Source organism: Marmota marmota, unplaced genomic scaffold, assembly GCF_001458135.2.
Source record: "Marmota marmota marmota unplaced genomic scaffold, marMar, whole genome shotgun sequence".
NCBI classification, from domain to species: Eukaryota; Metazoa; Chordata; class Mammalia; order Rodentia; family Sciuridae; genus Marmota; species Marmota marmota.
Genome location: NW_025999982.1, coordinates 27,918,277 through 27,936,167, shown reverse-complemented (window position 1 = coordinate 27,936,167; position 17,891 = coordinate 27,918,277). Strand labels below are relative to the sequence as shown.

General features: G+C 29.9%; 1 protein-coding gene across 1 annotated transcript in view; it reads left to right on the top strand.

Moving 5' to 3' along the window:
- The window catches only part of Eys (eyes shut homolog), a 1,560,564-nt gene that overhangs the window by 125,350 nt on the left and 1,417,323 nt on the right, over positions 1 to 17,891 (top strand). Inside the window, 2 exon segments of the mRNA XM_015487393.2 lie at positions 10,398 to 10,467; positions 10,470 to 10,508. Coding sequence (XP_015342879.1) covers positions 10,398 to 10,467; positions 10,470 to 10,508 — 109 coding nt within the window.

Genomic DNA, 17,891 nt, shown 5'->3' with positions numbered 1-17,891 from the left:
ATCTTTAAAGTGAACCAGATTATCATATTTAAAAATTTTATTTATTTTTATTTTTGTATTATTACTTCACTATATCTAAGATTATTTTCCTTTTCTTTTTTTTCCCCAGTACTGAGGACATAGCCTAGGGAGTGCTGTACCACTAATCTACATTCCCCAGCTCTTGCTAATTTGCTAATTTGACACAAGTTCTCCTACATTTCCAAGGTTTCCTCAGAGTTTGTCATGTTTCTGCCTCAACTTTGTGATATTCCTGGCTTAGTCTCTTTAGTAGTTCGAATTATATGGTATACCACAATGTCTAGCTTTTGATTTTTTTCTACTTCTTGAGTAACTTAGTTTTCAGATTGATACTTTAATTTTTCTTTAGAAAAGGTATGAAAATCGTTTCCAGAATAAACTCACTCTTATTTTCAACAGTCAAGCAACCAGTATCAAAGAATTATGAAAATGGTCTGATCTGCATTTAGTTTCTAAATTAACTTTCAGTGGCCAAACATGTCATCATTTTCCTAAACTTCTACATGAATTAAAAATAAGAATATAATTTTAACACATTCCTAACTTTAGAAAACTTAATTCGGCAGGATTGCTTCAATGGGTCTATTCTAACATGAAGCAAAATAAAGCCTAAAATGGGTTTTTTAATTATATTTTTATTTTTTAGGCTTTTTGAGTCAAAGACCAAAAACATCATGTTAACTTCAATAAGTTTGTTAGTAGGAATAACTCCACAATCAGAGAAATTTATCAAGAAAAATGAAATTAATATGCTATATAAGCCATGACTTTTAAACTTGAAAATATATTTTAAAATATATTCCATCAGACCATTTTCATAATTCTTTGAGACTGGTGGTTGAAAATAAGAGTAAATTTATTCTGAAAAGATTTTTACATACCTTTTCTAATTTTCTTTTAATTTAAAACAATGATAGGTTATTAAAATATACATTGCATTTATTAGATTTAAAACAAGTCTTTCACAAAGAATAAATATATCAAAGAACAAGATAGCACAAATAATACACATACAATAAAAATATAAAACAGAAATTTTTAACAAAATTTATATATTTTAGAAGAGAAAAGAAATGCCTTACATTTTAAGTAATTATAGATTACACATGCACATTTATTATTATATGTGTATAAAATTTTACTTTTTACTCAAACAGTAAACTATGTTCAGGCGTATTTAACTGGGAATATTCAATTTTGTAGCATCTTGAATTAATTATGTCCTTGAATTTATTGCCTTTAGGAATTATGACTTTCTTTTTGGGGGGATGGGGGGTGAGGGTATCTTTATTTCAGTTATGTCTCAGAGAATCAGGTAAGTTTCCCCTACTTTGTGTCAGGCAACTAACACTGTCTTACTTAGAGCAGACTTATAGTGAATACATATTTAATAAAGAAGTGATCCTGCATAGAATAGTTATGTTTTTAAAGGGAAAGAAAATATTTAGTGATGTGGTAGCAATGTTCTCTTCTTGTTGCATTACTATTGAAAACAAGGATAATAGGGAAATAATAGGCTTTCTAGTCATTAAGAATTGTCCACCCTTTCCAGATGTGGTGGCACATGCCTGTAATCCCAGCAGCTCAGGAGTCTGAGACAGGTGGATGGAGAGTTCAAAGCCAGGCTCAGCAACAGGAAGGCACAAAGCAACTCAGTGAGACCCTGTCTTTAAATAAAATACAAAATAGGACTTGGAATGTGACTCACCACACCCCCCTCCCCCCCAAAAAAATTGAACACTCCTATAGGATGTCACAGAGTTTGAATAATGATTTATTATTCAAATAATTCTGTTAAATGTTATGTATTGCACCATATTTATGACAACTATAGTGTTTCCTTAATTTCTTTCATCATTATCAAAGAATGGGAGTAGACTTTTTTTTGCTTTTTGTTTTGAAGAGGAACATTAGCTAATGAATCACTGTAGTGTAACAAAAGCCTGTCACCTTATAATTCAGTAAATTAAACTTATCATCCACATGTGACTATTTCTACATCTTCTAACTTGTTTCAAATTTTCTCTGCAAGGAAATTTAGAAATCAATTAAATATGATGTGTTTGTGTAAAAGAAAACACATTAAATAATTTGAGTTCCTCTTATTCATTCGGCTCCACATACATCTTTATATATGTAGAAATATGTACTTTTACTCTATTGAAAGGCGTTGTTTAAAATAATTTGCTTAAACTATATATCAAAGACCACACATCAAAGACAAAAAGAAAATATATCTCTCACAAAATTCAGAGATTAAAAAAAAAGATGTAATCATTTTGGAATTCATACCTATAGAATTAAGAGAGTGTTTTATAAAATAAAAATGTGTGAGAGAGAGGGCATTCTTTTTTTTTTTTTTTAGTTAAGAATGGAGTTTACAGTCACTTTGTTTATCGGAGACTCACTTTCCTTAACATGAACAGTAGAAAAGGAAAAGTAAAATACAAGGCAGTGTGTCAATTTGTGTGTCACCCTTGGGTATGAGCCATGCTAATCTTCTCCATGTCATTCAAATCACACTTTCATTCAAATCACACTTGTAATATGCTCCCAACTCTTATATTCTAATTTCTCAATGCTATCTTAAATTCTTCCCCATTGATACAATGTATGGTATTTGAATATACAAAGTACTTCATAGATTGCAGCATAATTTAACAAACTAGAGCTCAATTTTTAACAGTTCTCATTACTTTTTTCTTCAATGAAAATTTCAGTGATAGCAAACACTGTTGGTGATTTTTCAGTTATCTTCTCTTTATACTTTGAAGACTAATTTTTTTTGTCCTGATTAGAATTTTGTGCAATTCAGATGATACAAAAACTATATTTTTGAGTAATTAATATGGGTACTCTTTTAAACTCCAATTATATATATATATANACTATATATATGTCTCATATATATAGATACATATATATATTCTATATAAATATCCCATCTATATTTTATATATATATATATATATATATATATATATATATATATATATTCCTATCTATCACTCAGTGGGGCTTTAAACAATTAAAATTCAAGTGTTTCTTTAGCTAGGAGGAGAGAATTGTTTTGAATTTTATTATCATTTATTTTCATTATTATCTTTAGTACTATATTTTTTCTTTTTCCCCTTTTGTTATCTTTAATATGTGGTTGTTAAACATCTGTTCAATTCTCCAAAATAACCTTTTTTAAAAAATATTTTTTAGTTATACAAGGGCACGATATCTTTATTTTGTTTATTTATTTTTATGTGTTGCTGAGGATCGAGCCCAGGGTCTCACACTTGAGAGGTGAGTGCTCTACTGCTGAGCCACAAATGTAGCCCCTCCAAAATAACCTTTTAAAATTCTCCTACAATTGCCATCAAATTGTCTTTTCCCTATTGAGTATGGACAATGTCTTTGTTGTACTCTGCTAACCCTGTAATTTCTCTTATGCTCCATTCATTCCACCATTGCTTACATATATAACATGCTTTAATTTAGATTCCTATACTTAATAAATACTTAATTTTTCTCTATTTCCTCATTTTTCAATAAACCCAAATTGCAGTAAATAGAAATAAATTCAGTTTCCTTCAAATTAATGTACTGAAATCACTTTTTCTAGAAACTATATTTTTGAGTGATTAACAAGGAGTGAACTCCAAAGTCTATTGTTTTACTAATAGTTAAACATTTTCTTTGTCTAATATTGGTTACTGAGATGAACTCCCTCAAGAAATGCAAATACCAAAAGTAGTTAATTACTATGTTTTTCTTGACATATAAAACATTAAATGTTTTTACTAACTAATAAGAATAATAGCTCCAGCTATTTTAATTGGTCCCTTAGCAATGCATCCTTTCAGATTTACTTCCATCATTAGTACAAGAAAGCTTGTTGAATATGACATCATTGGATATCTCATCCCTAAAATATATTGATATTTCTGCCATTTTAAGTGTAAAATAACTTCATTATTTAAAATTCTTCAATGTTTCCCATCACTTCTTTCATTAATTTCAAACATGGTGATTCATCTCTGTGATCCCATCTTCTCTCATTCTCTCCATTAGCTATCTCACTATTACTCATTTACATAAAAGAACACAAATGTTCCAAGAAATTTTTGTCAACAACACTGAACAATTGATCATAGTGAGGTCTTTCACGATTTTGTGCTTTTTACATGCAGTTTCTCTTCCTAGAATATTTTTATTATTCACATAGTTAGTAATTTTGTGCCTTTGATTGGAAGGAAATCTCTCTTAGCTTTTGTGCTCATGCGGACTGTAGCCGCCTTTCTATTCCTATTGTATACAGCACTTGTATGTAGCACTGTCTTCCCATATTGCACTACTCACATCCAAGATTTCTTGGAATGATATAAACACACTGTGAAGTCAGTTACAACAAGGATATTACCATTAATATTTGTGTCCCATTTTCCATGATAGCCAAAGAACAGTTATGCTTTTGTTTCAATAAATTATTGCTGAATTTTCACATTCAGCAATCACATAAGCATATAGTCTTTCTTCTGTCAACTATTATGAATTATGCAAAAATGAAGACTACAATGATGGCCTTATAAAATTTCCCAAGATATTTGAGAATATACTTTTAAAATCAGGTTGCTTGGGTCTTCTTAAAGGAAAGTTGGGCTAGCTCTTAGGCTTCAGTTTGTATCATTTCTGGCTTTTTGTTGTTGTTGTTCAGGTACATTTTTTTTTTTTTTGTGCTACTCAACAGAATAGGATAAAATATGTTAATATTACTAATTTAAAAAGTATATACAACTGATTTCACAATATTAATATTTCCACAAAAGACTCTGAATATGAATGGAAATTGGACATTGATATATGTTATCTAATCGCTGTTTTACCACAGATAATTATGTTTTTTTTTAAATCAGGTAAAATTAGATATTTTATTAATAAATATAATATTATCAATTCATATTAGGTAAAGAAGGATGAGTAAATAAGAAATGTCAATGCAAGGACTAATATATAAACAATAAAAAACAAGTTATACATAGTTATGTATTTCAGATTTTTAATGACTTGATTTTTGTCTAAGTCAATTAACACTTGCACTGATAATATCTTTATTGGAGAATAAAGAAAAATATAAAATAAAGTAGAAGACAGTGGGAATTGAATCCAAGCATGTAGTTTTATGTCCTAGCTCTATGACAATTGTGTTCATAAGCTTAACCCAACAATAATAATTATTTTTGGTCTCATTATCTGAAATATATAATGAAATACATTAATTATTTAGACATTCAAATTAAAAAAAAAATTCTAATGAACCAGGCATGGTGGTACATGCCTTTAATCCCAGCAATTTGGGAGGCTGAGTCAGGAGGATTGCAAGTGGTAGGCCAGCCTCAGCAATTTAGGGAGGCCTTAAGCAATTTAGAGACACCCTGTCTCAAAAGTAAAATAAAGAGGGCTAGGGATGTGGCTGAGAGGTTAAGCACACCTGGGTTCAATCCCCAGTACCAAAATAAAACAAACAAACAAATAAACAAACAAACACAAAATGAGATAATACTTTTGAATTTACTTGAGTAATGATGAGTTTGTATATATGTTAACATGGTCACAAACAGGAGAGAGGAGAAGTGAGATTCTTCTACCATTAGCATCTCATTAAAGAAATAAAGATCTTTCTTCTACACAGTTTTTTTAAACCAGTAAACTCCTCAAATTAACATAAATAGGATCACCATGGAATGTTGATGTTGCTGTGTTCTGTATAAGCCATAATTTTGTGATATAGTTTCTTTAAAAGAAAATTGCACAATGCTTAATATATCATGAAAGGCAGAATTACTAAAAGAAATGATTATCTTGCCTAAGAAAGGTGGCTTTTAAAATAAGAGATTAACATCTAACATTGCTTTAAAATCCTCTTCAGACTATCAGTCAAATTCAGTTTTCCTTTACAAAAAGAAAAGCCTTCAGGAAAATGACATTGAATATATTTGGTACATAATATGATAAATCAGTTGGATAAGGTTATAAAATTTTTTATAAATATGTATCATGTCTACCAAATAAAAATCACAAAAGTTTGCTAATGAAAAAATCTGCTGTTTGTGGATGTAACATAAACTGACATGGATACAAGAAACAGATTGCCTTTCCTTTTATGGAGATTTTCTTAATTCTTTTGCTTCTTTTTAATGTCATTGTGAAACTATTTCATCATTGTCCTAATTTCACTGTTTGCTTACCAAATTATGCTTCTTTTAAGCTTATTGAGGTTCAAAGTCAGTTCAAGTTTAGTTTTTTTCTTAATATGTGCCAGTTAATTAGTTTGCTGCCAACAATAAGATAGATGCTCACTTCCATATGCATATCAGTTTATACTACCCCCTGGCATGCCACTCACTATCAAAAGAAATAGGGCAAATGCTGAATTGAAATGATTTCTCTTTACAAGTTATGTACATAAACTGAGAAGTGGAGGACAGAAGAATTAGTGCACTGCTATATGCCATGTATATTTTTATTAGCAATTTAATAAACATCTATTATTTTCTGTAATACATGTGATTTTTATTTCCTTGCAAGAATATATTTTATGTATTTTGTAGGATAAGGAGTAATTTAACAAATATGATACATATTTCAAATATGAAATTGTCCTGAGCAAGTGAATTCATTCCATCTAGTCTAGATGGACAGCCTTAACAAGTATGTTAGGTTAGTTTATGCTACAGTAACTAAATGCCTTGCCCCAGCCCACACACACTTCAGAATCCTCAGAGAACAAAAATCCATTTCTCCCTCCCCTCCCATATCAATTGCAGCTCTGCTCCTCATCCTCTTTCATTCCTCATTTCATGATAATACTTTGAGTAGATAATCTATTTATAGCCATCAACCATCTAAATTTTCCTGCAAGAAAGAGTAAAGAAATGCCCTGGGAAACAAGTCGAGTTAATCATCCCAGTTTTACTCTACCAAAAAAGGTGAATTTACTTTTTATAGTCATAGTTCTATTTCAGAGCTAAAGGTTGAAATTTAAAAATTCTAAAGTGCATTCCCAAACCACAGGAGATTATCTTGTAAAAATTTTGTGAAAATTTGATGGTAAATAGTATTATAAATAAGTATCATTTTAAGGCACCAATTCAAATTATTAATTTGAGGAGATTGAAAAATCAAATTAAGGGCTGGGGATGTGGCTCAAGCTGTAGTCTGCTTGCCTGGCATGTGCAGGGCTGCTGGGTCCGATCCTCAGCACCACATAAAATAAAATAAAGATGTTGTGTCCACTGAAAAACTGAAAAATAAATATTAAAAAATTCTCTCTCTCTCTCTTCTCTCTCTTTCTCTCTTTAAAAAAAATAAAATTAAGTGAGCACTTCCATGCAAAACATTTGTGAGCAAACAAAATTTGTGGAGAATGATTTATATGATTACATTACCTAAGTAAGATCACTGAGGAAATTTAGATATTGACAGACCATCATTCTATTGTAAATTAACTACAATATAAAAAAGAGGCCAATTTGAGAAAACTGAATTCAGCAAAGACACTTATTTAGTAATGCGAATGACCTTGAATCATTAAATTATCATTTTATTTAATATTATAAGAATCAAGAAAATAGAGTTTTAATAGGCAATGCTTATTAAATTAACCACCATTTACATATGAATTAAGAATGATTACTTTTTTGAACAATAGCAGAATTTTCAAAATTAATACTCAAAGAAAAAAGAGTTGATTTATTTTTTTTAGCATCTTACTTGAATAATGCAGCACTACAAAGAGAACACTTTATGAATTCATGGTAAATTTCATAAATAGTTTTCTACAGCTATATTATTGAAGTATTACCAATTGTTTAATATCCTACACCATCTAACAGATTTCCCTTAGGACTATCACATGGAAATATTATATTTTCCCTTAGGAATATCGTATGGAAACATAGTGTTTTTCTCAATAAAATAAAATGAATCCAGTAAAATAAAGTGAATAAATAAGAAAATGTAGAATGCTTTCATGTTTCCTCTTTTAATGTATGGTAGTTTATTCATTCAAAAGCTTCTACTTTTCTAATTATATTGTGTCATTCATATTAAATTAACTTGCCTTAAAGAATGTACTGCATATCTCTTTTCTTGCTGTTACAGCAAAATGCATGTTTGTATGCATGTATATGTGAATTATACAAAAATACAAGTTATGAATGAGATGTCAGAAATAGAGGCAAAATCTATATCACAAGACTCCTAACCTTTATATATGGTCCAATAAAACAAATAGCCCCTAAGTGCCTGGAAATTTTTATGATTGAAGAAAATGTATTGATGTTTCAGTGATTTAAGAAAAATAGCAAAGGCTCCAATTTTCCTCACAAATACCTCCCTATAAACCCACACTTCATTCAAAATCACATAGTTTCACTATATGCTCACATAGGATACAAGGGTCTAACCACAACATAATCATTCTGACAACTGGAATCTATGCTGGGGTATCTTTTTTTGTTTGTTTGTTTGTTTTTGTTTTGTTTTGTTTTGTTTTTGTTGTTGTTGTTGTTTTAATTCAGAAAAGTTGAGGTCTGCAGGTTACATTCTGATCAACAGGAAAAGTGCCCAGAGTATCTCTGTGTTTGGAAATCCATGTTTCTTCTATCAATTTGCTCCACATCTGTCATTAATGGGTGTTTGCTCTATCAGTATGTCTGTCTGTCTGTCTATCTATCTATCTATCTATCTATCTATCTATCTATCTATCTATCTAGACTATCTCCTTCAAAGTTATTACAGGAGAATTGAAATCTTATGTTTGAATGGTTTCATGATCTCTGAGTTTGACAGGCAGAAATGGAAATTGCATATCTCATCCAGCTGCCTCGATTATTCTTAGCTTAAAAATGAATAAACAACAGCAAATAGAAAGTGAAACACCTAAGAAATGACTTAGTTTAAGTTTAGTATTTGTTTTGTTCTGCTTTGTTTGAAATGAATAGATGATTCTATGGGATCCTATCAATATGAATAACACCTTACTCCCCTAAAATTTATTTTGTACAGTCATAGATTTAGAATGTATTAAGCTTTTATTTCTTTCATCACAATGACAACTACAAATGCAATAAAGGCAGTGTTTCTTGACAGTGAAGACAGGTTAATTCTAAGCACCGAGTTTGATATATCTTAGTAAAAAGAGATGGGTTGAAGTTTTAAGTGATCCTAAGATTTTGAAATATATCACAGAATCATATTCTCTTGATATTCATTTATTATAATTAAATGAAAACTATTTTTCAGATTATTTCTTACTTTCAGTGTGATTCCAGTTAGTTACATGGTCACCTATTATGTAATATAGAGACTTATACTTTGAGTCATCCTTTATTATATCCTTAGGAAATTAAGATTATGAATCTAGGTAGAAAGCAATCATGACTTGAAAAAATTAGAGAAAAATTTACTTAGCATAGCAATGGCATTGAAGGGATTTCCTGTGTTAATGATTCCTTGTGTTCCATGAATGAGTTATACTTTCTCCTGCTAAATAAAGGGAGAGTTTATTCACTGGAGCCTGGGAAAATTAACAATGATCATAAGGTATGCTCTGAATAGAATTCATTGTCCTAGTCTGTCTCCAGAATTAAGATTTTTAATGATCATATTTTTCTAAGGTTTAAGTAAAATCACATGTATTAAAACTTTAGTGATGGCTTCAGTGTGATTTAAAAGGTGATTTATATTTAATTAATATAGTTGCAGGTATAACTACATAGGATCTGTATGTGAAAATGTTGGAGATTATAATAAACAAAACATATTATTAGGAAATATGTCTTCATTAAACTTAAAATATTTTCAAATAATAGAGAATAATTTGAACAATAGTCTGGCATTTAATTTTGTTAATCCTATTTAGTCACTTGTGTTTTAAGTGAAGTGCTCATTAATTCACACAATTGTTATATTTAACTCATGAGAAAAATAATGTTATAGCCTCCCACACAGAAAGACAAAGAATGCTGTTGGTTAAAGCCAAAACAATTTGGCATAGTAATTTTGAACATGAATGTTATAGCAGACCATGTAGAAAGAGAAGATAATAAAAATGAGTAATAAGTGAACAAAGGTATAAAAGGTGTGCTCCATGAATTTTTTTAAATCAAATGGCTTAAAATTTTATATAATGTCTCTCTCTCTCTCTCTCTCTATATATATATATATATATATATATATATATATATATATATATATGATTTATATATTATTTAAATATATATCAGTATATATAATGAGGTATTTCTCATTTTTATTATTTCTTTTTGTCAGTATATATGCATTCTAAGGTAAACAAAAAAAAAATCCTTCTGGGTTTTTGGAAGAAATTTCACTTAATTCATCAGTACCCCTGCTACTGTGGAGCTACCTACCATGATATTTGCAAAAACAACTTTTTTCTCAATTTGAATATGTGTGGCAATTTGGATTAATGGGTAATTAATTAATTAATCAATTAAATTTGGTACCTGGATTAAACTAAAGGGTACTCAATCACTCAGCCACATCCCCAACCCTATTTTATATTTTATTTAGAGACAGGGTCTCACTGAATTGCTTAGAGTCTCCCTTTTGCTGAGGCTGGCTTTGAACTCCTGATCCACCTGCCTCAGCCTCCCAAGCTGCTGGGATTACAGGTGTACTCCACAGCACCTGGCAGTAATTAGTTTATTTTTTAAAAAAATTAACTTACCTAGATCACTCAAAAATTACTACATAATAAAAACTTTTTTGATCATACAGATAATTTTATATCTCAAAATACAACACAAAGCAAAATGAAATTAATTGTCTTTTACTGTGATTTGTTCCTTTAACAAACATTCTGAACACAACTACCACCATTGAATTCAGCTTGGTACAAAACACCAATAAAACCAGAGCTGCTCTCTATTCTCATGGATCCCTTTGATTGAGGGAGATTATGGACAAGTATGCACAGTGATAAATATACAGTTATATTTTAAATAAAATGCTCTTAGGGGGAACAAATAGCCTTCTGTGAAAACTTTTTAAAAAGAAAACCAAGCTAGGCTGGTGGCACATGCCTGTAATCCCAGCTATTTGGTAGCTAAGGCAAGTGAATCTCCAGTTCAAAGCCAACTTCAGTAAAAGGGAGGTGCTAAGCAATTCAGTGAGACCCTGTTTCTAAATAAAATACAAAATAGAACTGGGAATGTGGCTCAGAGGTTGAGTGCCCCTGAGTTCAGTCCCTGGTACCAAAAAGAAACAAACAACAAACAAACAAAAAACAGAACAAAACAAGCAAACAACGACAACAACAACAAAAAACCCCACAAAAAATATGCTGAATAAAGAAAATCGGTGGTAATTGAGAAAGCAAGTTGGGAAAATTGGGAGATCAAAATAGCTTTTCAGAGAGAATGACCATTAAAAAGAGGCATGGAGGACACTATGGCAGAATATTTGTGGAGGAGAGCCTTCTGGATTGAGGGAATCATATTTGTAAAAACACTTCATTAGAAGAGAAATCCTTTTAAAACTAGGGCTCTGAAAAAGAGTAAATTAAGGTGTGGGGAGGGAAATGTTAGAATTAAAGTGTCAGGTAAATATTCTAAGAGTAGTAATAAATCACTGTAGAGTGTAACATTTTTAAAAGGACGATAAAATGGATAAATAAATCAGAAAGGGGAAAATATAAGTAGTTGGTTAAAGTTATAATCTCAAGCAATGGAAACTTCAAATAAATGAAGTTCTTCTTCATAGATTGTAAATGTGAGCAAATGGTGGAGGTATCAATAAGAGTTAATTTTCTGGCTTAGTCAGCTCTTGTGAAAGCATTGAGCACATATTTTATTAAATATATTTTAATTGTTTTATAGACTGTCAATTCCTATCTTAGAATCTATTTTGATGAGCATAATTATCTTTGATTACATTTTAATACTATTTGACTTAGCTGATGCAAATCTGATTCACATTCTTCAAACTGTATGGTACTTCAATTAATTCTTTCAAAGAATATTTCCTCTGACATTGATATTTTGGCATTAGAATTTATCAACAATAAGCAAATTAGTAGAGTTGATGTGTCTGTTCTTAACTAAGAGCTTATTTTATTTAACTGACAGCAGCTGCATTTATAAGATTACTGTTACATTAAACAGTGTTGAAATAAACTAAAAATTAGTCTTTTAAGAAGAGGACATGGTAATTTATTTCATCATGCTCATAAAATACTATTCTGTAGAGTTAACAACCTCTAATGACAGAAATAGTTATCAGTTCATTAAGCAAATCACACTCAAGACCAGAAGTGGTAGAAGAGAGCAACGACTTGTTGATTATACTATGTTAGTGTTAAAAGGAACTTCAGAGACTGTGTTATGAATACTACTTTACAAATGACTCTATCAAGCAAAACAAACAAACAAGAACAACAAATGAAGTTAGAGAAAAATTGATACATTTGTCTCAGGACTATTTATAAATTATGTTAGTTCAATGGTTTTAAACCCAGCCATCTTCTGAGGAGCTCATGAAACACATTGATGTTGACCTTGCAGTAGAGAACAAGCAAAGAGGATTGTAGTGAGGTGGACCTAGAAGACCTTTACAGGCTTCCTAAATGCTTCTAATGTGCAGATTAAGAAATACTATCTCCTGTCACACACCACATTAGTTCATGAACTTCAGTACTTAGATCATTTTCATAATTGATTTCCTTTTGCTACAAACTAGAAATAATGCTTACATGTGTCTAGTTATTTTAAAACAGAAACATCTTTTGAGAACTAAAAAGTGTTAAAGGGAACATATTTAAAATGCTGTAATAACGAATGTATTTTTTTTTTAGGGAAAATGGGGGGAGTAATAGAAAGCCAAGACACTCCTGGATAAATCATCTCTGAGTAAATACAGTCAAATTTTCTGAATGGCAGTATAATAACAAATATATTTCTCACAGCATGGTAGGTATAATATAAAGTCCAAATTGCTTAAGGATGAATCAGTGCTGAGCAATTAGTATCAAAGTAATCTAAGTATATTTAATCATTATCCCTTCATGAAAGTATGGTCAGAACTTACTGAATATAGCTGATTGTCACAAAAATAAGACTTATGTAACCCTATCATCTGAGCATCTAAATGTCTTGGGCTGTGTAAGGGAAAGAAACCAGTGTAATAAAGATCAACAGTCAATAAATATTTTAGTAGAGCCAAACTCATTTTTAATGTCAACATTAGGATTAAGCAACACAATTTCTAATAGTAAAGTTTTTAAAACAAAAGAAAATTTACAACAAATGAAAAATATGGAAATAGAATTATGCATCTTATGCACTGTAAGGTTTTTTCTTATTTCTTCTGGTTGTTGTCATTAAGATCTTATTTTGTTTCTCATAAAATATAATTGAAGAGGAACTTTAAAATCAAGCTGGCGAGTTTACATGGGGAGCATTAATTTTACCAGCAGTAAAATTATTTTAATTAAGGGATTTTTCTATCAACTAAATGAAGCGTCTTACACGCCCAATCAATTCTCACCAATATGATTACCCTACAAAGAAGGATGGTAATTAATTAGAAGAAGCCCCTTCAAGGACAATTGGTCTATAGTGCAGGACTTGAGAAAGAGCTGACAGGCACTGCTTCTTTTCAGTGTCATCATTTATGTTAATTATATGTATTAATAGGTTTGAGAAAAAGAGCTACTGACAAAGTGGATAATAAGTTGTGGATTGAAATAAGACAATGTGAATCATGCTTTAAAAAAGATGAAATCATGGCAAAAAATGAGAGAGAGAAATTCTCTGAACATCAATCCTTAAGAACATCATTATTAGTTTACTAATATAAATTAAATATATACATTTCTAACATATTATATCTACTAGTAGACAGTTTTCATAAACAAATAGTGACTCTTGCATTTGTGAATTGATGTTTCAAATGAATATTTATTCCTTCTATTTTTTCCTTTAAGTAGTTCATTCTACTTTTTGTGGAAGAGCTTGTAAGATATTAATTATAATGTATTCATTGTAGTCTTTTGGTAAATTTATAGTGATTATTATATGAGTATAAAATACTGTATCTTGAAAGCAATCTTCATCAAAAAACATTTTTATCACCATATTGTTCCAAATTCAACTCTATTTTTGTCAAATGCCCACTATCTATACATCCATTTAGGATTTTAGGGCTGTAGATAAAATTTAGGAAGAAAAAAATATTTTAGCTGGGTGTGATGGTACTTGCAATCCCAGAAACTCAGAGGCTGAGGCTAGAGGATCCCAAGTTTGAGATCAACCTTAATAACTTAGTGAGACTCTGTCTCAAAACAAAAAAAGTAAAAAGGGATGGAGGGGTAAAATAGTTCATTGGTAAAGTAAATCAACCTTGGATTCAATCCATAGTACCATAAAAATAAACAAATAAAAAGGTTGTGATACAACTTAATGATAAAGCATCCATGAGTTCAGTCTCAGTACAACACACATAAGTTTTATTTTAAAAAATAAATGCAGTTGAGAGATTTTCACCCATATTGCATATAGTAGTTAGTTTCAAAACAAGTACAAAGAAATAAAGATTATCAATAAATATATAAATGAAAAAAGAATTATATTTCTCAAATAGATTGGATAAATGATATAAAGAAAGAAAAGATTTCATGTAAATAGTAGTTAAAATATATAAGACTGAATTAATAAAAACATTCAAGTTTTAAATAGAGAATTTTAAAAATATTACTATAATATAGATACATGCTTACACAATCTGAAAAAAGAGTTTAAATATACACAATGCTGTAATATATACTGCATGATGGAGGAACAGTGCTGTCAGATATGAATGTATATGGTATAGCTTCAATAACAAAAAATCATGACATTGTTGCACTAATAGTCATGGAATACACCTACATACAATGTTCCAAAATAAAGCCAAGTCATTCAGAAAATTTGGCATACACTAAAATGGCCCTCTAAATCATTAAATTATGTAAGGACTGTCAATAGTCAATTTTAAACAACTAAATAGCTGTCTGAAAAAAAAGATACATCTTGTATATTCCTTCCATCATTCTCTGGTTTAAATTCAAATAAATATTTTAAATGTAAAAACATACAGAAGTACAAGAGAAATGTTGGTTAATAATATGTAAATTTAAATGGGGAATGTCTTTATAGCTACTGTTTAAAATTTAGAAGCCACAATGAAAGGACTGGTGACTGACTACCTGAAAAGTAAAAATATGTGCTTATCATAGAACTCAAAAGACAAAAAAAGAATTGTAAGGACATTTAATTTCATACAAGATCTTTCATAAATCTGTAGATTTCATAAAAAAACAATAACAAAAAACATCAGTGCTTTACTCAGCAAGTCACTAAATGTCAATTATTCCTAGAAATTAAGAAGCAAAACACCAAAAGAAAACAAACAACTGATAATCAGTCAGTAATACAAACTTGTGATTTACATGAGATGACAGAAAGTACCCTTAAACATGTGGGGGAGATGCTCAGCTTAATTCAAACTGCCAGTAAAGCAAAGTTTTCAAACACCATACATATATAATTTTTCTTCTGTCAGCCTGGAAAGAATATGATAGGTTCACATCTTAGTGATTTTATCCACTGATGGCTATAATATAAAATCAGTACATTGTCCAAGAGAGGCAATTTGCATTACCCAGTAACATTACAAATTTATAGAATGTTTGACCTAGCCTTCCCATCACTGTGTATGCCTCATGTTAAATGAAATATGCTCAGGATCATATATGACACCATTTGGTTCTTTATTAGAATCAAAAGATAAGGATATGTGGAAATGAATTTGGAATATGACTAATAATGATCCAAGATAAATTATAAAGCAAAAAGAGGGGAAGTTATGTCATAGTGTGTAATCTTATACATAACATGCAGCCATTTGATTTATAATATTCAATTTGTGTTTCTCTCTCTGGAAGCCTATTTGTATGTTTTTTGCCCAGTGACCTGAAATTTTATAGTGTTGGGATGTGTGGGAAGTAAATAAGAACTTATTCATGGCAGGGAGTCACTTTTTAAATTCTTTTGTTTAAAAGACTGATTCTTTTTATTTTTATTTCACTGCTTATTTTTCTAAATTGATTTTTTTTCATTTTCTCCTAATTTCCTTTTTATTACCCACTTTTACATTGCTCTGCTTTCTACTGTACTCTGTTCTAATTGACTGTTTAAGAGCTAGTTTTGGATTTTAATGTTTTATTATATTTGTAATATTCTAGGGGAGTTTTCTATCTTTTAAATTGTACATATTTGTGAATTCATTTATAGGGGCAAAATAATTTTCTTGTAATTCTAAAGTATTCTTACTTTTTTTTTTCATTTTGATTTTCTTCTATTCTATATAGTGCCTGAGTTTTCTTTAAGTACGTTTTAAGATGGTTTGTTCCCTGTCATTTGGAGTCTTCAGCCAACTGTTGGGTGGTAATATTTTTTGACAGCTGATGGGACACTTTTCAGGAACATTTGAGCCTTGAAGACTAGAAACTTTTTATAGGCTGTGAGTTGGCAACTGGCTTTCATTAGGGGAAACACAATGAACTTTATATCCTTTAAGCAGGAACCTCTTACATTGTCTTTCTTCTAGAATCAAATCTAGAACATTATTTGTTTGTGGTGCTGAGGAAGGAGAGGTATCAATATATCTATTAAGTTGAGCAAACCATACACAACATAATACAAGTCATTGCTTATTTCAAATTTCATTCAGAGGTATTTCAACTCCAGACAGTCTGACTTCTAATCCCTAGGACATTTAATTTAATGTATGACCCAAATCTCTCTTTTATTCTTTTTTATAATCCATAAGTATATGAAATAAGCTCCATACATATTACATGTATGTATTTTGCCAATCACAAACAGATGACTGTTCACACAGATGATTAAATTAATGCTTTAGCTGTAAGGCATATTTACCTCTATCCGTATAATAAAGATAATTTTTACAAGAAATTTACAAATTGAGCAACTATAAATTTTCTCTTAGAAACAAGCAAGCAAATCATATTTATAATTTTGTATATGTATTTGGATATTTTTCTATACCCATTAGAATAATTACAAACTTAAAGTAAATAAAATTTCTTTCTCTAAATTCAATAAAATACACAAAGATTACAATCAATGAACATTTTAGTTATATTATTTCTCATGATCACATTTGATAATATTGCAACAACTTTATGGTAAACAAATAAAAAGGTGCATCACCTAAAGATTTATCTTTGTATTTTTTTTTCATTTTTAAAGAAGAGGACTAATTTAAAATTATGTTAAGTGCTAATATTTGCATGTTTTCTTTAATAAATATTGTTCAGTTAATCAAAGATAATTTTATTATTATTAAAACATTCTAGTTTATCAGTATAGTATGATTGATAAGAAATTATGATTTTAAGTTCTTTAATATTATATCCTTTATTAAATTTTAAATTATTTTAATTTCATATTTTTATAATTAGAGATAATCTGAGTAAAAAGTGACAGAATAGTTCTTTTTTTTTTAATTTATTTTTTATTGGTTGTTCAAAACATTATAAAGCTCTTGACATATCACATTTCATACATTAGATTCAAGTTGGTTATGAACTCCCAATTTTACCCCAAATACAGATTGCAGAATCACATCGGTTACACATCCACATTTTGACATAATGCCCTATTAGTAACTGTTGTATTCTGCTACCTTTCCTATCCTCTACTATCCCCCCTCCCTCCCCTCCCATCTTCTCTCTCTACCCCATCCACTGTAATTCATTTCTCTCCTTGTTTATTTTCCCATTCCCCTCACTA